At 42.7% G+C, this 25,705-nt stretch overlaps 1 protein-coding gene across 8 annotated transcripts in view; it reads left to right on the top strand.

Moving 5' to 3' along the window:
• col13a1 (collagen, type XIII, alpha 1) overlaps nt 1–25,705 on the top strand; it is a 116,974-nt gene that overhangs the window by 64,481 nt on the left and 26,788 nt on the right. For 2 of the 8 annotated variants that reach the window (XM_026190815.1, XM_026190813.1), the window contains exons 13-31: nt 451–477; nt 1,808–1,876; nt 4,119–4,208; nt 4,455–4,496; nt 4,590–4,607; nt 4,906–4,932; nt 5,324–5,359; nt 6,233–6,259; nt 11,191–11,277; nt 11,528–11,563; nt 11,641–11,694; nt 11,786–11,809; nt 11,880–11,933; nt 13,497–13,541; nt 13,725–13,859; nt 17,495–17,536; nt 17,629–17,670; nt 22,240–22,266; nt 22,408–22,494. In XM_026190815.1, the coding sequence (XP_026046600.1) occupies nt 451–477; nt 1,808–1,876; nt 4,119–4,208; nt 4,455–4,496; nt 4,590–4,607; nt 4,906–4,932; nt 5,324–5,359; nt 6,233–6,259; nt 11,191–11,277; nt 11,528–11,563; nt 11,641–11,694; nt 11,786–11,809; nt 11,880–11,933; nt 13,497–13,541; nt 13,725–13,859; nt 17,495–17,536; nt 17,629–17,670; nt 22,240–22,266; nt 22,408–22,494 (969 nt within the window). Of the gene's footprint in view, nt 1–450; nt 478–1,807; nt 1,877–2,771; nt 2,814–3,293; nt 3,357–4,115; nt 4,209–4,454; nt 4,497–4,589; nt 4,608–4,905; nt 4,933–5,323; nt 5,360–6,232; nt 6,260–11,190; nt 11,278–11,527; nt 11,564–11,640; nt 11,695–11,785; nt 11,810–11,879; nt 11,934–13,496; nt 13,542–13,724; nt 13,860–17,494; nt 17,537–17,628; nt 17,671–22,239; nt 22,267–22,407; nt 22,495–25,705 lie in introns of all 8 variants that reach the window. The other 6 variants (XM_026190811.1, XM_026190816.1, XM_026190808.1 and 3 more) reach the window with 5 other exon arrangements.

Below are 25,705 nucleotides of genomic sequence, written 5' to 3' on the forward strand. Positions count from 1 at the left end.
CCCTTTATTTGATGAAAGAAGTACTCACACCATTTAATTAAAGCATCAGAAGCATAGATTGTATATAAAAGACGGGCCACTGATTTCTGGAGTCCACATTTGAAAGAGTAAATGTCTGCTTATGGCTTCCATCATGTTGTTTTTTAGAATCAGGGCAAGATAGCACAGAGCTTATCAGCTTTAACTAGCATATCTCTACAGTGTGTGGTAGCAGTAATGTAAGCAGTGTGTCAGCCTCAGAGGGCAACATTATGACACCATCAAGGTGTATGCTATCACATTTGGGAAAACTCTTCTTGAGCTACAGAACTCAACACAGTTTCCATAGACTAAACTACACTCACCGTGTGAAAGGGCTAGGGTTAGGGTTATGGCTCTTTATGCCATTCAGATCAGTTTTCTGATACTCTAACGATCTCTTTCTAATTCAACTTTTTTCGTTTATTCAAGGGTATCTGTGGCGATTACACACATCGGGTAAGGAAACATTACTACTAAACTAATTCTTTGCTGGTTCTCTTTCAGAAGAAGTCAAAGTTTAACATATTGAGTGTGTTATTATTATGTTCTTTTTTTAAGATTAACTAATAGAGTCGTTAACGATGACAAAAATAGATGAATGATAGGTAGCACATGTGGAACTGCAGTTCTTTGGCCCTCTGTCTCTGCAGTTCAGGTAGCTGAGGGAAAACAGGGTCCCTACCAGCAGCATGCTATACAGACAGATGTGTATGATTGCCAGGAAAAAGAGTCTGCTATGTAATGGAGATTTGTCTGATAAATTAGCCTATTTTTAGCTAGTCTTTAAGTTTTTAAGAAACCCCTGCAGCAGTCTGGAGGGGCATTCCTATGGTATAAACACAGTCCAGGCCGCAGTCTTAGGGAATTGCTGTTTGTGGAGTTCAGATGTTAATTTAGTCTTAGTAATAATAGACAGGCAACAATGTCTTGTCAAATACTTCGTTTCCAATATTTACAGGTGAAGATGGCTCTAATACGCCACTGCCTTTTCAGTTATTCACCTAGCTCAGCAGAGAGTCAAGCTCCGCCTACCTCTATGCTTTTAGGAGGGTCAGGTTGAGGTGGTAAATCTGCATTGCTCTGCCTTTGTCAATTTGCACAACCTCATAATCAACATCCACCACTACCATCACCTCAAAGGGCCTTGGGCATTTGAGTAATTTGAAGTTGGATGAAGGGACTGATGCAAGTGGATTTTCTCTGATAATTATCTGGTTCTAGTTGTTTATTAAACAACTACCATTCAGAGTTTGGAAATGGCTGCAATCACAGCTTTGTAAGATGATGACAGATGTAACCTCAGAGATGGTCTTTCCCTTTTCACGTAAATGGCCTCCTTGACTCTGCCCTCAAACCAGCGTTCCTCCCTGTCCAGGATGTGAACATGCTCATCATTGAAAGAGTGTCCACTGGCCTGTAGGTGTGAATAGACTGCAGAGTACTGGCCTGACGAGGTGGCTCTGCTGTGTTGTAGCCAGAGGTTGTTTGGTTTCTCCGATGTATAAATCCTGGCAATCCTCCTGCACTTAACAGCGTACACTATGTTACTCTGTTTGTGTCGGGGGACCCGATCCTTGGGGTGGACCAGTTTTTGGTGCAGCGTGTTTTGGTGTTTAAAAGCCACAGAGACCCGGTGTTTAGAGAAAATGCATCTCAGCTCTTCTGATACTAAAGATTCGATTATGTAAGCTGGGCGAATGTTGACCTCAGTTCTGTATGTAACTTTCTGTTTGATTTGATAATGAAATGGTTTGTTGCCTAAAATGACAATTTCCATGGTGTGTAGGGCCTCTTTGTGCAGGATCTTCCTCTGAAAACCCTGGCTGCATTACGATCAAGTCATACTCTGTTGAAGGTTTGTGGGTGTCTCTGAACACCCTGTTTGATAACCCTCACTGGGTGCTGCGAGGTCATGCCACAAAGAGAGCCAGTGCCCACGAACAAAGGCACTCGTCAACCTTCTGCTTTCCACCCAGAGAAAAGAATAAAGATTCATTAATCAGGATCAGCTTAATGCATTTCCTTTTTGGTGACACAAAACCTTTACTGAGTATTTACTTGATGCTTTTTTTAAAAACTCCAAGTACTCTTTGCTACAAGCCACAGTCACACATTCAGTCAAGTTTTATTTTGTCAACGTAAGATATCAAAAATCCTTTAAGGAGCCTTAAATTTCCACTTGTCAGCATGTTCATTGTTTGTCCTTTAGTTTTGCATTTCTGATACTTTTTCATTTTTATGCATCTCAACATAAAGACAAATATTCCCCACAGGAAAGACCATTTTTATCTGATTCATTCTTAATATTAGCAGCAGGTGACTTATATCCATCTAAAGCTGTTCTCAGTTGTGGTGGATCACTGTAATGGTTGGAGACAAAGCAGCAGACTTGCCTACTTTTACTCTTCCCTCACCTTTGCTTATAATCTGCTGTATGTATTTCCATAGAACTTCTAAGTGATCTTCTGAATAAAGAGCGTGATTGGTTACATAGCAAAACAGGCATCGTCTAACTGAAGTCAATCAAATGTAACATTGGATACGTGTTAAGACAGAGAAGACTGGCCAGGAATTATTTTGGGTTTACTTTATTGATAAAGGTGCTTTCGTTTTAGTGGCATCATAAAGTTTGTGGAAATATGTACGCTTTGTAAAAAGTAGGCACGTTTCATGCACTTGGGAAAACAAAGCTCTCATCACAGGTTTACTTGTACTGACCTTTTATCTGATCGCACTGGTCATCTCAACAGAAGCGACGTATTGTACAGCCCTGTGTTGGACAGTTGGCCACAGTAAGTCTGAATATGTACTGTAACTCTACTGCTGTACTCTCTTTGTGGCAAGACAGGCTCCTTCCTCTGCTCCACTGCAATCTACGGGCCTGAGTAACAGTTAATGGGGATGCTGATCCACAACAAATCCTGCACAGCAAACAGAAAGGCTCTCTGCTGGCATCTAAGAAGCAAAACAAAATTCAGCATATAATTTAGAGCATATCAGTGCATGGACCATCCCCTTTGCAGCTTCAGGCCTATAGTTTGCTTTACTGGGGCCTCTTTTTTAGATTTCCTTTCTTCAGCCTTATTTCCTTTTTTCTAATTTGACTTCCCATTTCCTTTCACCCTCATTTCTTTTTCCCTCTACATCCCTCCCCCTCTATCCGTCTTTCTCCTCTTCTACCCTGTTTCCTTTCTTTGGCCTCCTGGTGACCTTTGCCCTGTGACCTTTTTGCATCGCTGGCCACCTGTGCTTTGTGACTTCCCCCCCAGCAGATGTTGCCCATCACCGTGCGCAACATGCCCTCAATAAGCCCTCTAATATTAAAACGCCTCAAGGTACAATTGTGTATGTCCCCTGCTTGCCATCCAACTTCTCTTCCTTCCCACAGCTTCTCTCTGCTGCCATGTGTGTGTGTGTGTGTGTATATATGTATATGTGTATATATATGTATATATATGAAGGTGTGCATAAAGCTGGACAACAATGGTACAAAAATTGTGTTGTATAGCTTGTGTAGCATTGAATTAAGATAAGATGATGGTTAATTAAATGTCTCTGTATGATGGTCTCTAGAGTCACAAGTAAAATGGTGTTCTTGAAGGTTTTCATATTTTACACCAGCCTCAATCATGTGATTGGTTTTCAGAGCTTTTGGATACTTGGGGTTTTTTGACCTCATTGACAGGGAGGGCATTCACATCATTGAATAAGAAAGGCACTCTTTCTATTCACTGTCTTCTTGATCCACACTGGTAACTGTGGACAGCAGTCCAGAAAATGAAACCTCTGTGATTGTGTTATTGCTAAATGACTCTTTGGTCACTTTTGGAGCATCTATTGACCATATGCTTGCATATCCTGTCAGCTGAGGGTCACAGGTCAAGCATGTAGAAACTGGGTATTAATTGAAAAAAGTCATTGTTCTCCAGCATAATAACTGCTCGCCCTGTTCCTTAGCTTACCTTGCTCTCTCCAACACCACAGCACTTGCTCCCCACCCTTTATTGAATTGATTGCAGTGTAGTGTGAGGTTGTTTGGACATGGCTGGTGTGGCTCACTGTAGAATGACAGGTTTTAACTCAAACTCTCTTAGCAGGGCGAGCCTGGAATACAGGGGCCTGCGGGACCTCCGGGGCCACCCGGTCCACCGGGAACACCGGGATCGGATGGGGCCAATGGCCCACCGGTGAGTCTTAATCTGAGTTTACCTCTTTATATATCCTCTGGTGTCACGCACCATGGTGTCAAATTTAAATTTAACAGACTTTTCCATCTCAGACAAGATTTAAGAGACTCACTAGTATAAAGGTTCACTTTATATGAATGTATTTACTGTTATGCTCTCACTAGAGGGAGGGGCATAATGTCATTGTTCACAAGATTATGACATGGCTCGTATAGTCTTTGTAAAACAAAGTTTTATGTCACACAGGGTAAACCTGGAGAGCCAGGCAAACCTGGAAAAGACCCAAGGGTAAGCATTAGTGTTGTGACTCGTCATGTTTTTCTAGAGCCTTCACATTATTAATTCATGCAACATTAACGTTCTTCTTCCTTCTTTATGCAGCTCTTGCCTGGACTAAAGGTGAAAAAACATTCTTTCTAATACAAAGTGCAAAATAAAAACAGCATCACTGTAGCCCGCCGTGATGAATTTAGAGTTGTAGGAGTCAAACAGGCCACATGACACCAAGTCAGAAAGTTTTCAGTGTGCCTGATGCAAACGCTCCACGTGATGCATTAATTGTTATGGATTGTTTGAAAGCAGGAATGTGAACTGTGAGCTCAGATGTGACGCAGAGATGTGAAATGCTTACTGCGGTAAATCAAAGCTGAATGTATAGATGCTTTATACATATACACTTATTGTTTTATGTCTTCAGGGTGAGCCAGGTGTGCCAGGACAAAAGGTGAGCTCCCTTCTGTGTTTTACATTTAAAAAGTATTATTTCAACTATGCTATATTCCAGTAGACACATTTTTCCTTATGAACGGAAAGAAATGACCACTTATTTACTAATGATGGACGTATATATCATGTAGCTTTGAATACCTGCGTACGATCAAAGCAGAAAGATTAAGGAAGTAGTATTTTATTTATTTTTATTTTAGTATTTTATTTATTTTTATGTTCATAATGAACTCTTATATTTTTACTTTAAAAGGGAAATAAAGAAATAGGGCTCAGTTTTAATAGGTTTCGAGACACCACTTTGATCATCTGTTGGCTGTTACTGTGCTTTCAGTGTTTATTAGTGTTATTATTTTGGTGTTTGTATGTGTGTCTGTTTGTCTCCACAGGGGGATCGAGGTGATGTTGGCCCAGCAGGCCCAAAGGTATTTACCTTCTGCTTTATGTTTGACCCAAAGCATCAGGAGAAACTCTCCAACACACTCTAAGCTTTTAAGATCATCCTCTAAGGTTTGAGGACAGTTTGCAGGATACAGTAGCTTGCTCCAAGAGATCTAATCTCCTGATGACAAGTGCCTTTAAACCCTATCACTGGTGACAATATTACTATTTATTTATTTATACTGTTTATTATTTACGGTTGCGGATGCTGTGTTTTTCCTTGCTAGTCTTTTCTCTCTCTCTTTCCTTCTGTTAACTCTCTTCCCATTTTCTCTTTCTTTCTCTTTCCTGTCCTCCGGTCCTGTCCGTTCTCAGTGTAATAACTCAAAATGAAAAAAATAAATAATAATAATAATAAAGGTCCAATAAAATATGTCAATCAAGTGGACCAGTAAAGCTGTACTGGTTTACATGGGAAAATAAATCCTTCAGACTGTCCTTGTCCTTCACACAATGATTCTGATTGCTCTAATGTGGACAGGGCATACAAAAAACAACAAAAACAATATTATTATTAGTTTGTGTCTTTGTCCAAACTGTATAATCGAATAAACAGTTGTAGATTTTAATGTCTCTGCCATCTGGATATGAACAGTTATAGCAACGAATTCACAGTATAAATCTATAAGATGTGATTTTGCCCAAGAGCTCAAATGTTGGCACTTGTGAAAATAAGCTGCTGCTCTCCTTCTGTGCAGATTATTGTAAATGTTCCATCTTATCTGTTTTCTGCCATGAGCCCATCAGCTCACTGACATGAAACATTACTCACTGAAAGGACTACAAAATATCGTGTGCGCCATCTAGTGGAGAGTATAATTATTGTTAAATTTACAGCATTGTTATCTGCTTCACAGGGAGTTGGGGGAGACCAAGGAAATAAGGTAAGAGGAAGTAAAATAAGGCACCTTTTGTTTTTTCTGAACTACTCACTTTAGTAAAGTAAAGCTGAGTTCAAAGCTGAAGAGCCCGACACAGACTTCTCTTCATAGTTTCTGGCCTTAATTCCACGAGAGGATTTAATTCAGTTCCATAGTTTAAGCAGCTAACAAGAGGAGGCTGTAGCTCTACTTCTGTCAGCTCCCCGTCTCCCTGTGGTCTGTTTCCCCTTGGATGAAGTGGACTGTCTGCTTGCTTGAGCTAATGTTTCCATGCACTGTGTGGGGAGGTGAAAGAGTGAGGGCGTTCCCAGAGAGAGGCGAGAGAATGAAAAATAAAAGCCAAGCAGGGAGCTTGTGTGTGTGGCATTTTAAGGATTATTTATTCATGCCAAGATGGCAGATGTCACTGCTGGAGTCTGGGTGATAGGAACATGCTTTAAATGTATGAATCAGTAGAAACAGGCTTCAAATCCTTCTGCTGTCTGTCTCTGAACACAGGAAACTGGAACTTACCTGGATGCACTTATGTCTTAGATGCTTGTCATGTCTTAGAGGCTTTACCACAGAATAATTAAATATGAAGACATGCGGTTTTCGTCCTGGTCGCGGAACACTGGACCAGCTCTTTGTCCTCTCGAGGATACTTGAGGGTGCATGGGAGTTTGCCCAACCAGTCTACATGTGTTTTGTGGACCTGGAGAAGGCATTCGACCGTGTCCCTCGGGGCGTCCTGTGGGAGGTGTTGCGCGAGTATGGGGTGTCTGGCCCATTGCTACGGGCCATTCAATCCCTATACAACCGTTGCAAGAGCTTGGTTCGCATTGCCGGCAATAAGTCGGACTCGTTCCCGGTGGGTGATGGGCTCCGCCAAGGCTGCCCTTTGTCTCCGGTTCTGTTCATAATTTTTATGGACAGGATTTCTAGGCGCAGCCAAGTGGCGGAGGGCTTTCGCTTTGGTGGCCTCAGAATCTCATCTCTGATTTTTGCGGATGATGTGGTTCTGTTGGCTTCATCGGGTGAGGGCCTCCAGCTCGCACTGGAGCGGTTCGCAGCCGAGTGTAACGCAGCGGGAATGAGGATCAGCACCTCCAAATCTGAGGCCATGGTTCTCAGCCGGAAAAGGGTGGAGTGCCCACTCCGGGTCGGGGATGAGTTCCTGCCCCAAGTGGAGGAGTTCAAGTATCTCGGGGTCTTGTTCGCGAGTGATGGGAGAAGGGAGCTGGAGATCGACAGACGGATTGGGGCTGCAGCTGCAGTAATGCGGACGCTGCACCGGTCAGTCGTGGTGAAGAGGGAGCTGAGTGTAAAAGCGAAGCTCTCAATTTACCGGTCGATCTACGTCCCTACCCTCACCTATGGCCACGAGCTGTGGGTAGTGACCGAAAGAACGAGATCGCGGATACAAGCGGCGGAAATGAGCTTCCTCCGAAGGGTGGCTGGCCTCTCCCTTAGAGATAGGGTGAGAGGTTCGGCCATCCGGGAGGGGCTTAGAGTAGAGCAGCTGCTGCTCCACATCGAAAGGAGCCAGCTGAGGTGGTTCGGGCATCTGGCAAGGATGCCCCCTGGGCGCCTCCTGGGCGAGGTGTTCCAGGCATGTCCCACCGGGAGGAGGCCCCGGGGCAGACCCAGGACACGCTGGAGAGATTATATCTCTCGGCTGGCCTGGGAACGCCTTGGTATTCCCCCGGACAAGCTGGAGGAGGTGGCTGGGGAGAGGGAGGTCTGGACCTCTTTGCTTAGGCTGCTACCCCCGCGACCCGACCTCGGATAAGCGGATGAAGATGGATGGATGGATGAAGACATTTATTGTCTTGTTTTTCTACATGGTGGACTCTGCTTCCTCTGTCAGCACTGCAGCAGTCCCAGCAGACCTGGGCTCACAGTACATCTCTGTACTGGCCACATTAGGATGGCAGGGTATGTTTTCTCCATTAGGGGCCTCAGACAGATGGTGGCAGGAGGAAGGTTAAACTTGTATAGCATTTTGTATCCACAGGGAGCAGCAATCTGTGAAGGCTTTTACTCTTTAATAAAGAGAAAGTGATTTCACAGGCTGAACCTTCAGTGCCCAGAAATAGTTGCACAAGGAAGAATAATCTATGAACTTAGGGGAAATTGGTCCTATAATCTCAGAGAAAACTCCTGAAACTCCCAGCAGGAAGCTCAGGTCTAATGACACACAGGGAACAGACACATCCAACACCTCCATCAGTCATTGTTGCAAAATACTAACATAGGTGGTGTTTCTGAAAGCAGCTCTTATTAAAATTGTCTGTTCTGCTCCCATATTTTAAATACAATAGCAGTAAGATACTGGATTTCATGACCAGGAGAAGTGTGTGCCCACATTTCCTTCACTGCAAATGAGGAGGAACAATTAAATAGCCGGAGGAAATGATGAAGAATAAGATAAGAATAAGCAGGAGGGAGATAGACATTATTTCACACAAGTCATTCTGTTATCCAATCCAATGTCTGACTTTATGAAGACATTTTAGTTGCTTAGTTGAACTTTACACATTGTTGACGGTTCATCTGCTCATGATTCGCAGCAGGAAGGACTTGCAAAGGATAGAAACGGACTAGAGGTGGCTAGAACAATAGTAAAGTAAACTGTGCAAATCTAATTGAAAAGACATTTAAAAGTTGCTAGAATACGAGGTATTCAGTGTGACATGGTGACTGCACATATACTTTCATGTCCTGTTTATAAGATTGGGGGAAACCTGCAGTCAGCTGAGACTGAAGAAGTCACCTGGATGATGACAAAACGTTTCTCCCACAAAACGCTACGCCCAGATGAACAGAATCAACTTTTGGAGATGCACATATGCTGTTAGAATATCTTTCAGATGAAACTTTTCAGTGGCGTTTTTCTTGTTTCTGTGTCTCTGTGACACATTGAATAGGTGTTGAAGCAGATACTGTCACTCGTTGGTGCACACATGGAATTTGTAAGCGGTTATGGAAACTCTAGCAGTAGGTGTATCTCCTTGTGCTTCTTGACTGTCAGGACACTGGGCTGCAACACAAACACAATGAAAGCAATACTGCAGTGTCATCACTGGCTGATTACGGTCTCTTCAGTGTAAGAGTTGCCGATAGGTCTTAAAGGTATCCGTATGTGTAATTTGTTTTTGTAATGGAAACTTTGTCAGTGCACATATATCTACACACACTGTAGGTCACAGTAAAAAGAAGTGTTAAAATGCAAACTTTGTGAACATTGGACAAACCTTTGAGTTTACTAATGGGACACTTTGGGATCATCTCAAGTGAACTCTTGTGTTTTGAACCACCACATCCCAGGTTGTCCTGTAAAAGTCCAGCAGCCATTTCTAGAGGAACTCTGCTCATTGTACCTTCTCAGGCAGAGCGATCTTTGCTGGGCTTTTTTGACCAGTCTGGAGGTGCTGAAGGTCCATGTCATATCACTGTAAGAACAAGAAGCACTCGGAGAGCACAACCTCCATTACAGCAGCAATTAGTCAATGAAATTTTAAAAAGTTATTAGATCTTTAAAACAGCTAAACACAGGCATTGCATTTTCTGCAGAAGACTCATATCTGCACAGCTGAAGTGTTTCAGTCCAACTTTGACTCAAGATCAAGAGGGGCAGCGATCATGATTAGCAACAGTAAACAATTTACGGTTTATAATGTAAAGGCTGATTCAACTGGGTGATATGTGATTGTGGCTGGAAAACGATGCTTCTTTGCACCTAACTAAGACCTTGGAAGACAACCTCGATCAGTTCCATCCTCTGGTCAGACCACATCTGAACCCCCTTCACTTCACTTACCAGCCCCACTCAGAGTTGTGGAGCTGATCAACCTTATCTACATTTTCATGTTTTTTTTACATTTTCATCAATTTTCATCAGGCCGACCCTGCTGGTTAAAAAGCTGACCGTGGTTATCAGCCTGCTTCCTTGGGGGTTGTGGTCCAAGGTGACTTGGGCCTTTGTCATGGGGAGGGGAGGGGGTTCTTGGGCACTTTGGCCAATCTCGGGTCACGCTGACATGGTCAGCCTCCCGCATGTTGGGCTGCCCCTTGCCTCTGATTCTCTGGGGCTCGTGTCTTTTGGCTGTGAGGGCTCAGTTGGGGGCCTTCATTCTTCTTCTGGGGTGCAAACAGTTCTTATAGATATGTGGCCTTGGGTCTTGAGTACTTTGGGGAGCTGTAGATGGCCCAGGTCTCCTACGTCTTTCTCTACCTCCTTCTGGCCCCTGGGGTGCGCCCTTGTCATGTCTCATCCTCATTACCAAGGATATGTCGTGATGAACACTCACAGACACTTTCTGAAAGTTTTGTTAACATGATAACTCGAGAACTAGGCAGCGTAGGATTTTTACATTCAAACTGTAGGTGCATCCACTAAAACTCTCAGATGAGTTTGAATCCCTGTGACACCTTTTCTGAACATCACCTAGAATCTACCACGAGGCGGCCACTATTGTTTTTTTCACTCTTTGTGGTTCATAGTGGTTTTGTTTATTTATGGTGGTTTTGTCATCTTTCTGTCATCATAGCTTGTTAGTAACTCACCCATTTCAGTGTGTCAGTGAATATATCCGTTCCAAGATGGCTGTCTTTCCGTGCTGCTGGATTTTGCTCCCTCTTTGACAGAATGTGTAGTCTTAATGATTGTTTTCATGAAACTGGCTAATTCTACCAATCATTTCTATCAACCTTCATATTGCCACTATTTGTTCAATTCATGAAACAGTAAATGTTTAACTGTTAGAAGCCACGGACAGAACGGTTAGACAACAATGTCCCCCAGGGCCACTTACCAGCTTACTATGTATTTATTTGCTCTGGAACTGCTGACAGTATTCTTCAGAGGACTGATTATTCTTGATTTTCATGGAGATAAAATTGGAGATAACAGTGTATGCCATTGGTTAAGACCTTTTCTATATGTATGACAGGGAGAGAAAGGAGAGCTGAACACTGGAGCCCCGGGAATTAAAGGAGAGCCTGGTTCACCAGGACTGCCGGGACTAAGAGGACCCAGAGTGAGTGAAATACAATGCCATGAAACAGCAATGCAATTATTACTTAAAAAATGCTTAAGTAACTCTAACTCTGTGAAGTTACTGCATAATATTAGAATATTTTTATTATAGGGTGACAAAGGATCCCAGGGAGAAAAAGGAGGATAAGAGCACTAGAAATAAATTTTGAAAGGGCCTTTATTCAGAAAAATATGAATCCTATAGCATATTTATGCCTAACCAAAGTCTTATGTCTTACATCAACTAATAGGGGGAAGCAGGTATTCAAGGCCCAGCTGGCCCAAGGGTAAGTTCTGGATGAAATAAAAGTTTTTATTAACATGTGTCCACTGAGTTGACAAATGGCACATCTGCACCTTCTAGGGTCTGCCAGGCCCGACTGGGGAGCCAGGAAGGGCTGAAATCCAGTATGAAAATGTATGTCGCTTCATATGAGTTTCACTTTCTCATCTACAAAGAAAGTAACACATTAAATAAAGCATTAGTAACATTTAATATTTCTTCACAGGATATCCGCAACATCCCCCTGATGGTGAGTATTTTCTAGATTGTATTGCACAAAATGCAAACATATCTCATGACTGAATCTCTCATCCTTATAGGGCCCTCCTGGATTACCTGGACCTCCAGGGACACCTGGAATCCCTGGAGCCAAGGTAGGAGAGTATTTTAGAATAACACAATGCCAGATGATGCTTGCACGCAGTATAACTAAACATGCATACTTTTGTCATCATTCACAATGAATATATGGTAATGTGCATATTTTACACTCCCCTATGGTTTCAGTTTTTTGTTCTGTGGTCTACACAGGCTGGGGTTTGGTGATAAATTATTTTTCTCTGCTTGTCCATCAGGTGGATAACTAAAAATCCTGTGTAGTAAATTTGACATTGGCAATGACAATTTATTAATGTGCTACATTATTGTGTTACTGTGTGAGAATGTTGCAAGACATTTTTATTAGTGACCATAAATGTCTTTTATTTGATCTATCTTCTAGCCTTGACACTCTGCCCTCTGTTCATGCATAGCACTCACAACTTATTACTGACTCTGTGGTGGAAGAATCTGTAGAATTGTTTGCTAATAATCTGGCTGAGACTGATGGTATAAAACTGGGTGCAGCTTCCTTCATTTCAGATTGTACCGGCCAAAGTGGCATCTCTCAAATCTCCTCCTCGGATCACTGAATCTATCCGCAGTTTTAGGTAACGTTGCTGTAGAGCTGAGCAGCTGTGGAAAGCCAGAAAACTTGAGGCACATAAGGGTTATTAAAAGGAAAAAATTCCTTTTAATAAAAAATAAAATGATAAAAAATGTGAGAGTAGGAAAAAGAGATCCTAAGGTTTTCTTTGATACACAGAATAGCATTGTTTGTCTCCAGTCTTTTCAGATAAGGATTGTAACAACTTTTTAACATTTTTCCAAGAATTGGATAAATTGGACCATCTTAACACAATTAATGGCTGGATGGCAAACAATTTTCTGCAGCTTAATACAGACAACAGAGCATTAAGGCCCAAATCAGACAACGTTTGGTGTCTTTCTCATCCACTGTAAAAGCTGCTGCTCGGACACTTGGGTTCATCTTTGACTTTTGATGCCAAAATCAAGTCTGCAAGCCGTTGTTTCTTTCTTCACATAAGAAATATCACTAAACTCAGGACTTTTGTCTCTAGAGGTGAATTGGAGATGTTTGTTCATGCCTTCATCTCCTCCAGATTAGACTATTGTTATTAGGACATGTGACATGTAAATGGACTCCTTCTTATATAGCCCTTCCCTATTCTACCTGAGCACTGACAATGCCTCATTCACCCACTCATACAAGCAGTTTTTTCCTATTCTGTTTCTACATAACTGCTAACATTCGCACACATTCATACTCCAGTTGAGGTTAGTATCCTGCCCAAGGATATTTGACATGCAGACTGGAAATGAACCACCAAACTTCCAATCAGCAGATGACCTGCTCTACCTGCAGCCAACCCAATGCGACATTTTACATAATAGCATGAATGTCTAGTCTGGTATTGCTTAAAAATGTTGATTTGCAGATAGAGCTGCAAGAGTCTGCATTAAAACAAACAAACAGGCTGTGTTAAAAGAGGTTTCTCTTTCAGTCATAATGACATTGGTGTGGATGTGCAGTTATTGTAAACGAAGACAATTGTCTGGTTTGCCTAGTTGGTAATGCGACCTTGGTTTGTCCTTAGGGTGAAGTTGGTCTACCAGGTCCACCAGGACTGGATGGAGAGAAGGTAATATTATGTTGTCTCCATGTTATTACTCAGGTCTGATTTTATGAGGTTCCTAAAATCCAAGAGTGTGGGTGATAATTACACTTAACCATCACTGATTTGATATAACACACATTTAATTCATGCAGATTTCTGTTGTTTACATTTAATAAAGTGGAGCAACTTATGATCCTCTATTTTCAGGGACCTCGAGGGAAGCCTGGAGAACCTGGTCTCCTGGGCCCGGCAGGTCCTGAAGGTCCCAGAGGAGAGGGAGGTGTCATGGGCTTTCCAGGACCCAAAGGCACCAAGGGTGACATGGGTCCATCTGGATCACCTGTAAGTGACTACGTTAACCACACAACTGTCTTTGAAGTTCCACATTATCACTGTTCCACATCGTTGTCATCCAGAGGGTACATCTTGGTCTTTCTCGCTACACTCTTATCTAATTAAAGACTTGGAAGAGACCCCGAGAGTGTCAAAGACTGTAAGTTGGAGTTCTGTGCAAGAAATTAACTGATGCATTTGCTATATTTGGTGGATCAGGACATCTTATTTTAAAATTTCTTCTAACAAATTTATTGGGGGAAAAATACAGATTGTTTGGAATCTGTCAATGCTGGGACATATTTTTAATATTTGTGCATGTTTGAAGTAGATCTTTCAAAAAATATTTATTTGTTAAAAACTATTTACTGAACTTGGAGGATAGAAATAATGTCTCTATCCTATAGTGTTAGAATCAATCTGATATCAGAACAAATATTTGGATTGATCAGCCCACCTTTAGCAAACCATCTCAACCTCGCCCACCCCGAATGCACTTCTGTGCAGTTTTCTGTGAAATGCTGTTGCGTATTTTAAAATCTCAGTTTCCCTTTTCTTCCATCCTCATGTTTGCATTCACAACATGTTCTTCTTTGTTAGTATTTAGTGAAGTCTTGGCAGACGATAGAGGCGATACTGCCCCCATCGCTTCCTGAAGCTTATTGCAGTTACAAAAACACATTTACGTGATGTTAGTATATGACCTGTCAATGATAAAATTGTGCATCAACAAATTTTTATAGTCAATGACATTATGATTATGCCGATGAATTGTTGCAGCAGTAATTAGGTGCATTATATATTTATGAATTTAATATGCTTAGAAACCTTGTAGATCTTCACTACTTGGGTGAGATTTGCTGTATAAGACTCGGGTTATGCAACAGATGTCTGACAGTAAGACATACAAAATGTAAAACAAAGTAGGCACCAGGCCCCATGCACTGTTGGACGGACCAATCGGAGTCTGCGCTGCGGGACTGTTTTGATCACGCGGACTGGGAAATGTTTCACGTGGCCGCCAGAGACATTGATGAGTACACAGACTCAGTCTGTGGATTTATCAGGAAATGCGTGGAAGATGTCGTCCCATCCAGAACAGTTAAATCCTTCCCAAATCAAAAACCCTGGATTAACGGAGATGTTCGCGCGGCACTAGCGGCACGGAACACCGCCTTTGCCTCCGCGAACACATCGGACTACAAACACGCACATTACCAACTCCGGAAGACGATCAAAGCAGCCAAACGTGAGTACAGGGACAGGGTGGAGCAACAGTTTGACAACCCTCGGAGTATGTGGCAGGGACTAAACACGATCACAGACTTTAGAGGGAAAACCAGCACACCGCAGACCACGGCCTCTCTGTGTGAGGATCTAAACGTATTCTACGCTAGATTCGACACAGCGAACACCATGAGACCGGACAGTGTGCGCACCGCGGATGACGTCAGTGCGCACACTGTGTCTGAGGAGGATGTGCGGAAGTGCTTCAGGAAGGTGAACGCACGCAAAGCTACTGGTCCGGACGGGATTCCCGGCCGCGTCCTCAAGTCATGCGCGGCTCAGCTGGCTGGGGTGTTCACGCACATCTTCAACCTTTCCCTCTCTCTGTCTGTAGTCCCAGCCTGCTTCAAAATGGCCACCATCGTCCCTGTACCCAATCCTCCACCATCTCCTCATTAAACGACTGGCGACCTGTAGCCCTGACCCCCATCGTAAGCAAATGCTTCGAGAAGCTGGTCAGGGACTTCATCTGCTCTGCACTACCCGACTCACTGGACCCTCTACAGTTTGCATACCGCCACAACAGGTCCACTGATGATGCCATAGCCCTGACACTACACACTAATTAATAATTACACACTACACACTAAATAATTTCCCCCAGGGATCAATAAAGTATTCTGATTCTGATTCTGATTCTGCCCTGTCACACCTGGAGAAGAGAGACACGTATGTGAGAATGCTGTTTGTAGATTACAGCTCAGCATTCAATACCATCGTTCCCTCGAAGCTGGACAGGAAACTGCAGGATCTAGGACTGAGCAGCTCCCTCTGCAGCTGGATCCTTAGCTTCCTGTCTGACAGACGCCAAGTGGTCAGACTGGGCAGCATCACCTCATCCCCCATCACACTGAACACTGGTGCTCCACAGGGGTGTGTACTGAGCCCTCTCCTGTACTCACTCTACACCTACGACTGCACAGCCACTAACAGCTCCAACATCATTGTGAAGTTTGTGGACGACACTACAGTGGTGGGTCTTATCACCAACGGTGATGAGACGGCTTACAGGGAGGAGGTCAGCGCCCTGACCCACTGGTGTCAAGACAACCATCTCACCCTCAACGTCGCAAAGACAAAGGAGTTGATAGTGGACTTCCGGAGGTGCAGAGAAGTACACACCCCCATCACCATCAACGGCGCTGCTGTGGAGAGAGTGAGCAGCTTCCGGTTCCTTGGAGTACATCTGGCTGAGGATCTTACGTGGTCAGTATACACAAACAAAACAGTGAAGAAGGCGCAGCAGCGCCTCTTCTTTCTTAGGAGACTGAAAAGATTCGGCATGAGCCCCCGCATCCTCAGGACCTTCTATCACTGTGCCATTGAGAGCATCCTCACTGGATGCATCACCACCTGGTATGGCAACAGCACCGCCTACAACTGCAAAGCTCTCCAGAGAGTAGTGCGGTGCTCTGAACGGATAATTGGAGGTGAGCTTCCCTCCCTCCAAGACATCTACAGGAAGCGCTGCCTGAGGAAAGCGGGGAGGATCATCAAGGACTCCAGTCACCCCAGCCATAAACTGTTCAGACTGCTTCCATCAGGAAGGAGGTTCTGCAGCATCCGGTCCCGTACCAGCAGACTGAGAGACAGCTTCTTCCACCAGGCCATCAGACTGCTGAACACGTCATAGACACCTCAGCTTCACTACTGGAACTTTAACATTATGCACTCCACACTGTATATAAATGCCACTTGTTTTGCACATATTCAACTCTGTATATTTTATATATTTTATTATTATTATTATTATTATTATTATTATTTTTTTTTTTTTTTTTTTTTTTTTTACTATTTAATTTGTAAAAATATGTATACACACACACACACACACACACACACACACACACACACACACACACACACACACATGTAGGAAAATATTTAGTATGCACATCCAGAAATGCATACACTATTATATATTGTACATATATTTATTAGTTTCAGGTTGGCCATTCTTGTATTTTGCTCGTTTGTGTTGTTGTGTTTGCACATCTCTGTTGCTTGTGGGGCTCGCACACAAGAATTTCACTCGCATGTGCTGTGCCAGTGTGCCTGCACATGTGATGTGACAATAAAAGTGATTTGATTTGATTTGATAACTATGTGACCTTATAGTACACTGAAATGTTCCCCTAACAAATGGTTCCTGTGTACGATGCTATGCAGTGTTGCCTCTCAAGCTGCAAGAGATGGCTGGTTAGATGGCTGTGAGGTAGTGAAATGCTGTGCTCCAAGTGCTGTATCAAATCGCACAAGTGTAGTATGAAATCACAGATGTCCTGTAATAGTTTTGTAAAATATGGAAATATATCACGAACCCTTTGTCCCTGTGTCTTTCCCACATATTGTTACAGGGTCCAAAAGGTGAACCTGGAGATGGAGGAAGGTTAGAATCGGTAAGGATTATTTATAAACTGAGTTTTATAATTTTCTGCTTGTCAGTGCCTTATAAGCACTACTTTTAAAACTGTGTATACCCTGCCTTTAGATCTATGGTCCTCCAGGACCCCCAGGACCAGCTGGCCCAGCAGTAAGTCAGATATGCCGCGTAACTCTTATCTTTAAAAACAAAAGTAATGCATAACTGTAAAGGTGTTTCATGTGACACACTAACCATGTTTTTAAATGATAAATAGGATGCTTACCTCCTGTCCTTATTGTCTTTATACCCAGTTTGAGCACTAAAAGCATGTTTTTCGTTCACCCAATCACACACACATTCACACAGTGCTTATCTATGTCTAAGCCATTTATTTAGCATTTACATGCACATTCACATGGATACACTGTGGACAAATTGGGGTTCAGTATTTTACCCAAGAATACTGTGAAAGATAACTCAAAGAGCCGGGGATTGAGTAGCAAACTTCCTCTACAACCTCAGTATGATCTAATGAGCCTTCTAATACGGTCAAATACATAAACAAGCAATACCATCAAAACCACCTGCTAAATATTGATGATTGGTGTAAAGTTTGGGACGAAGTTGGAGCCACAGACTGGAGCATTACTGCAGGGCCTCAAACAGTGCCCTGTGGTTTGAAATCTAAACTCCCCAAATTCCACCAACATGTTAAGTGTCCTACCAGGGGGGACAGGAAGCTGGGCCCCTGTACATGGTCTTACGTTTATGTTGCCCTGTGGTCAGTCAGGCCCCACACCTGCTTGTAACAAGCTGTACGTGGATGCTACATGTGAAATTAGCATGACTCCCTTTAAACATCAAGTTCAACGTGTGGCTTGAAGGCCAAAACGGCAGATAGTTCCTGTGCTATGGGATGCACTAATCAGCATTTATTTACAGCTGCCAGAAGGGCGTTGAGTATAGCACAAACATGTGAGGACACATCTCTTTACCTGCCTTACAGGCCAAATCGCACTAATCTCCACAACAATCCAGGCTCTCAGAGGTGGCTAATTTAAACTCCAGGAATGGTTAACCTGACGCTGGAAAAACACTCTTTCAACTTTACTGTTATGACATGAGAATAATGTGACAAATTAGTACTACTGGAACATTTCTAGTCATACACAGTGAAAGCCCAAGTCAACCAAGCATAAGATTTAGGTGTGGTAGTTTATTTAAGATAGCTATGCGACACTTACCTTTGCTTTAATGATGAACACTTTCTTGTTCTTCAGCTTCCACCAGTGTTGGTCAAGTTACTTGAAAAAAGTAATTAGTTACTAATTACTGATTACTTCTCCAAAAAAAGTAATCCCTTAACATGGCAGTAACACTGCCCATCTCTGGCTTCCACATAGCAATATTATTTACCCATCCAAATTGAAAATAGACGTAGAAGTCCATAGTTTGAAAGGTTGCATCCTGGCATCAGCGTAAGGTCAGTGATTTTCTACAACAGGGTCGGCAACCCTGGGCACGCGTGCCACATCTGGCATGCGAAGGGTTAACTGATGGCACGACCATAGCTGGACTGGCCATCGGGCATACCAGACATTTGCCTGGTGGGTCGATGGTGATTTTTCGTTTTTATGGGCCGATGTCTTTTTCTTTTTTTTGTAACGGCATAAACAATGAAAGGTGGTGGATTGGCCAGATGCTGGTTGATGTGTAAAAATAACTCAGTTGTTTGGTTGTGGCTATGGCGGAGCTCCCACAGAGGCCAGCAGGTGGATGAGGGAAAGGGGAGGCAGGAGGAGGAGAGACCGGAAGTGGCCGCCGGTCCGAGTGTCAGGTGAACTGAACTTCAGGTAAGAAGTTATGACCTGCAGTCTATCTGGGTCAGATATAAACCAAGTTTAGGTGGAGTTTATTTTCGTTATGCTGACTTTTTACCGTCAGTTACAATAACTCGTACTGCGTACTAGCTAGCATGACGGAGTTTCTATACAGCTGGATGGGTGCTATGATGTTAGTGAGAGTGAACTTATTTGTAAGGTTAGTTAGTAGAGTTTCCAACTGACCTGTAAAAAACGGAATCGTCCCGCATTCAGAGAAAATATTACGCGTTTCGTATTGAGCTGAAAAGGAACACAGTTTGTACTTCAGCTAGAATGGAAAAAGACACAACGCTGGAGTTATTCTGCATCTTTACACTGCAGCTGCCTCTTCTCCTCTCATTCTCTCCCCCTCCCTCTCCTGTTGCTACTTCAATCATGAAACTGATCAGTGATCAGCTGATCGGCTCTCTTGTTTGTTTATCTCCCACTTTGCGCCAGAAACAGGAAACCAGCCGATGTCGCGCTAAACAACAGCAGCACGTTTAAGCTTGATCAGCTGTTGTTAGAATTGATTTAATATTCATTTCTAGTGTCAGCTGATGTTTGCTGGAGCCACAGCTGTAAAGCTGCTGGTCATGATGTCGGTTTGGATATGTGGTGAGAGGGAAACATGAAGATGAAACCAGGAGATGTCCTTACTGAATCATCAGAGCTGAACAGTGATGGAGAAACAGGTTTACCTTTTAGGTGACATGAATGAGTTGAAGTTATGAACTGTTTCTGAGAGACAAATAACACCAGGATCCTTTTCTAAGTAGCTGACAGCTGGTAACTGTGCAGGGGCGGGTCTAGCAAAGTTTTGCCAGGGGGGCAGGTAGGGCATTAACAGGGAGAGGGGGCACAAAGAAATACTTTTCTTTCTTATTCTCATTTAAAATATCTCACTTTTAATAAATAATTATCTGAATCTTACAACCAAAGTTTTTATCTGACGTAAAATGTACAGAAATCATACATATACCAACAAGACTGTACATCACTGTCACAACAGCGTCTGTTTTCATTCAAAGGCTTTATGGCTTTAAGACCTGGGGGGCCGGTCTCCAGTCAAAATGAAGATTTTTTGTCCCAGTCCAGCCTTGGGCACGACACGCAGTGAACTAATCTGAGCAGGTGCATTAAAAAATAAATGGCCGGGCCAGCGGTGCACATCGCAAATTAGCTCGCATACACACATTAGTTGTGCCGCTTCTTAATGTCGGTATCTTAGCTAACAACCCCAACTACCAGATCAACTTGTAACTGGCTAAAAGTAACTACCGGTGAGAGGGACGTTGTTAGCTGGCAGTTTTTTCAAGCGATGTTTAAATTTCCACATTCTGACACTTCAAATGCTTCAGCAGCTGTCCGCTCAGCGCAGCATCAGCACCACGGAAATACACGGATACATCCGAAGACTCAATACTGATCAAACCAGAAAGCTTTAAAGAGCAGCTGGGTTTATCTTGCATTAACTGGCTGGTTTAATGCCAGTTAATGCGACATCGAAATGCAGCTGATTGAACTGAAAAGCTCGACACTGTGGGGTCAGTTTGCAGAAGTTTGCAGAACTATGAACGCAGCTGGAATCCACAGCTGTGCGTGTTCATGGAGCTGCATGTTCACCTGCTGGACGTCACTACCTGACACGTTTAACTGTCTTCAGAACATTGCAGAGGCCTTATTGACAGTATTTGGCTCTACATGTCTGTGTGAGCAGATTTTCTCTCACATGAGTCCTCAGGTAGCCTCTGAATGCTGGACACTCGGAGACCTGTGTCTCTGAGTGGGAGACCAGAGATCACATTAACATGTGTGTCTCTGTATTAACAAACATGCCATATTGGCTTAGTTTATTTTTCTTATCATTGTTGGGAGGAGACCATAAATAGCATTTGTATTTTCTGTTGTACAGTTCATTTATTTAGTTCAAGTATTCTGATTCTGATTCTGATTTGCTGTTATGGATAAAAAGTCTTTTTTTGTTTCTAAATAGCTGATAACTATTCGCTAATAGCTGCCAACATCTGCGAACAAATATAATTCTGTAAAGTTGATCTATATAGTGAGTAACTGTTCATATAGAGCGTTATTAAATTCATTGCTAATGCAGTCATATGGCACAATGACCTCTGAGGGAATTTTAGAGGCACTCATCATCAGAAAGGTTGCCGACCCCTGTTCTACAAGATGCACATAGATGTCACTGAACTGGAGCTCTGGGAGAGACATTGGCACTTTTAGGTATTTTAGGTATTTACATAAAGCTGCCAGAGCAAAATATGGATCACAAGTCCCTAAAATTCATTGTTTCTCTTCATATGTTTGTTTTTCGAGTAGTTGCTTGATATAGGCGAGAAAAATACTTTTCCTACAGCACCACCTACTGTCCACTTCTGACCATATTTTGCATGCCAGGGTAGTGAGTCAGTCATGTGACTGAAAACTCTGGATAGGTCTATGCTGCTGGGGACTTCCCATGATGCACTTGGTGTTTCTTCTTCACTCACCTTTATTTCACTCACCATGTCTTTATACATAACTCTGAATTTAATCGTTACTTATTTTAAAGCTTTGACTCTTGTCCTCCATGTACTTTTATCTCGTCCTTTTATCCTGCCGTCCTCCACTCACTCCCTAACCGATTGCAGAAGATGGCCGCTCCTCCCTGAGCCTGGTTCTGCCAGAGGTTTCTTCCTGTTTAAAGGGAGCTTTTCCTTCCTACTGTCGCCATTGGGGTCGTTTGATTGTTCTCTCTGTTTTATTGGAGGGTCATTACCTTTCAATATGAAGCACTTTAGTATGACTGTTGTTGTGAGTGGCAGTATATAAATAAAAGTGAATTGAAATAAATTTCACTGTTTTGTTCCTCTAGGGACCACAAGGACCATCGGGGCCTAAGGTGAGAACAAACTATGATATTACCCACTTTCTACGGTTATTAAATTTGCCTCTAGTTATATGTTGTCAATATCATATCATATCATTGATTTTATGTAGGAAAGTGTAAGGATTGTATTGTATCTCTTACCTTTTAACTCAGGGAGAGCCAGGAATTGGAATCCGAGGAGAAAAGGGAGCGACGGGTCAGAAAGGCGACAAGGGAGACAGAGGCCATCTTGGACTTCCTGTAAGTTCACTGGACATTCTGTCTGTTCATAATAACCAACATTCAAAATACATCTTAGCTGTCTCATATTGAAAATTGATGCAAATGATGTTTGAGTTGATTTGTAATGGGATAATCTGAAAATGAATTTTTGGGTTGTTATTCTTTCACACTGGTTTGCACTCACATTAAAATAATCATCAGTTTTAGGTCAAACTTTTACATCAAACTACCAAAACTCTTGAACCACTGGCATAATCAAAAAAAATTCAATGGTTTCTTCAACTCTGTGCTTTTTCAGTGATATCATTACAGTCATTACAGTAATGCCAGGTTGGCCACGACAATCTCTGCAAGAAACACAGAAAACAACAAAAAACAGTTAAAAGAAAACCCTCAAACTGTTAGATAAAAAAACGTCGTCACACTCACTTTCTCTTCTCTCAACCAACTTTTGGCTGCTGTGACCCTATGCCTTGAATTACTGTAATCATCCTAATATCACTGAAATGAGTCACTGCGTTCAGGAACCATTGAAATTCTTACAATTTACCTGCTGGTTCAGGAGTTACAGAAAATACAGATGTTAAAAAAATGTTGCAAAACACCAGAGAAAGGTTCAAAGGCTTCAGAGGGCTGACGACACCATTTCAGTTGCTCTCAGTCACTTATAGATTGAGGAATTGAGTTTTTCACATGATAGCAAGATGTTGTTGCATTATCATTAATCGTGAAATTATTGGCTCTATCAAGGTCCCAAGGATTTGCTTTGTAAGTTGAATTTGGGATTCCTGCTTTTATTTCTCTGATAATAATAAGCTGTAGCTCTTATTTCTTTTTTTATCCTAGTGATTATTTTTAGACAGTGAGATAATGCTGAACTTTAAGTCCTGGTATGATTTTAATACTTTTTATATTTTTAGAACCAGTTTTTTCTTATATTTAAATATTTTTGCTGTCTTTGCCTTAATGCCTTAATTTAGTTTTTCCTTGTCTCTTTTTGTCTTGATGCTAATTATCTTCTGTTTACTTCTTGTTTTATTTTTAAGGCTAGTTTTCTGTTGTCTCATTTTAGATTTCTCTTCTCTTTATCGTCCTTTTTTCCTCTTCCTGTTAGTGATCTGTTAGTTTTTGTTGTTGTTGCCTGTGTTTGAGTCTGATTCTAGAAAGCAGGTTCAGCAAACAGAGTCTAACAACTGACTTTTCAGTTCTAAAATAGGTTAATCATACTTACTTAAATCAACTGTGAGTATGTTCACCTTGAATATGTGTGTGAGTACAAGAAAAAGCCATTTTCAGAGGAGCACCAGTACCAGGAGTCTCCGTAGTATCGTGTAGTAACTGAGGCTGGACTGAGTCAGTGTGGCCCGGTCCAGCACTTCCATATTAACAAAACAGTAGAAGACAAAAGCGTATTACTTAAAGCTTGAATTTTAACAGATAGAGCTGAACATTTTTATTTCAGCTTTAACTTAACAAGGACAAAATGCAGTTAATAAAAACAGAAGATAAAAATATGGATCAAACATGTACCTGCGTATTAGTCAGACCAACCAACACTGGTTTAAGTGAAGTTCAGTGGAGCCTGCTGAGGTCCTTGGCTTTAACTGAGACATTATAATACAGCGCGTGAAATAAGCATTGAATATAAAGGTGCTATTGACATGAAATTCCCACCAGATTTAGTAGCAACCCATTCAATTGACACATCCAAAACAACTCAAACCATAAATGTTCATAAATTCTGTGTACTAATCAAAAAGGAGTGTTATGGAAGTTTAGTGCATTAAATAAAAGAGGTGACACTGCTCAGTTTCCATTTGAGCGCTTTATTCTTGCAAGAAGGAATTCAGCCAGCACGAGGCAATTGTGGGGTTGTAGTGAGGATACAAACTGACCCTCCATATAAGGGGTCCTCCCCCATTTTTACTACTACTCTTCTGTAAGGCAGAAACACGTCACTTTACACAGGTCACCTACAGCATATATGAAACAGATAAATTAAACCAGCTAAATTTCTTGTCCAGAGACAGGAAGTAGGACAAGTTGAAGTTTAAAGGGCTGTAAAACCAGATACCACCAGGTGATCCGGGCGTTGGCATCTTTCATGCGGTGAAGCCATTGCAGCAGGGCGTGGTCTGAGCAGAGGGTGTATGAGCGCCCCAGCAGGTAATAACAAAGAGAGTTGACCATCGAGGCGTCAGTCTGGAGGATAAAGGGGGGGGGGGGAGTCAGGACTGTGAGCAGCTGCTCCCCACATAGCCATTTTTACCTGCACAAACTCCACCTGCCACGACTCCGTCCACTGGACCAGGTCTGAAGCACCCATTCGGGTGAGCTCAATTAAGGGGAAGGTCAGGTCTGCAAACCCAGGCACGAACCAGTGGTAGTACCCTGTCAGCCCCAAGAACTGTCTCACTTCCTTTTTGATCTTGGCAATTGCTGCTGTTTTTTTCCATCTGTGGACACACCTTCCTTCCCCCAAGTGCTACCCTAGATACTGTACCTCCCTCCGTCCAACTGCACACTTCTTTGGGTTGGCCATGAGCCCCACCTGCCTCAGGGACTCCAGGACTGCAGTCACCCGCTGCACATGCTCCGACTAGGTGTCACTATGGATGATAACATCATCCAAGTAGGCTACACCACGCTGTTTGACTCTTCTATTACTCCCATCCACAGCATCTCAGCCAAATACCTCTGAACAATTTGACTTTTATGTTCAGGTAGCCTGTATGGCAGTGAACGTGCCATCATGCCAGGTTGTGTATGAAAATGGTGCTCGATGAGACTCATATGGCCGAGTGGGGGGGAGAACACATCTGCAACAATCCGCCAACATCCGCTCTCTAGGTCTGTGCGACATGGTTATCACAATGGAGGGAGGCAGGAATGGTGGCATTTGGTACCTCTGGCCCCAGCTCGTCTCTGTCACCAGGCTCACCAGAGAAGCGGCTGCAGTCTCTCTCCATGCTTTGAAGAGGTTGAGGTGATATGCATGGACCCTCCATTGTCCGACCATATCACTTCATAGTCGACATCCCCCACTCGCCGTGGGACCACCAAGGGCCCTTGCTACTTGGCAAGTAATTTTGAGCTGGAGAAGGGAAGCAATACAAGCACTTTATCTCCCTGTTAAAATTGCCTGATTCTAGCCCCTCTGTTGTACAGATGTTAACATCACGCAAATTCTCCCATGACAACCTCCCAAAAGTGTGTTTTGCTCACAAAT

Source organism: Astatotilapia calliptera, chromosome 13 (assembly GCF_900246225.1).
Source record: "Astatotilapia calliptera chromosome 13, fAstCal1.2, whole genome shotgun sequence".
NCBI lineage: Eukaryota > Metazoa > Chordata > Actinopteri > Cichliformes > Cichlidae > Astatotilapia > Astatotilapia calliptera.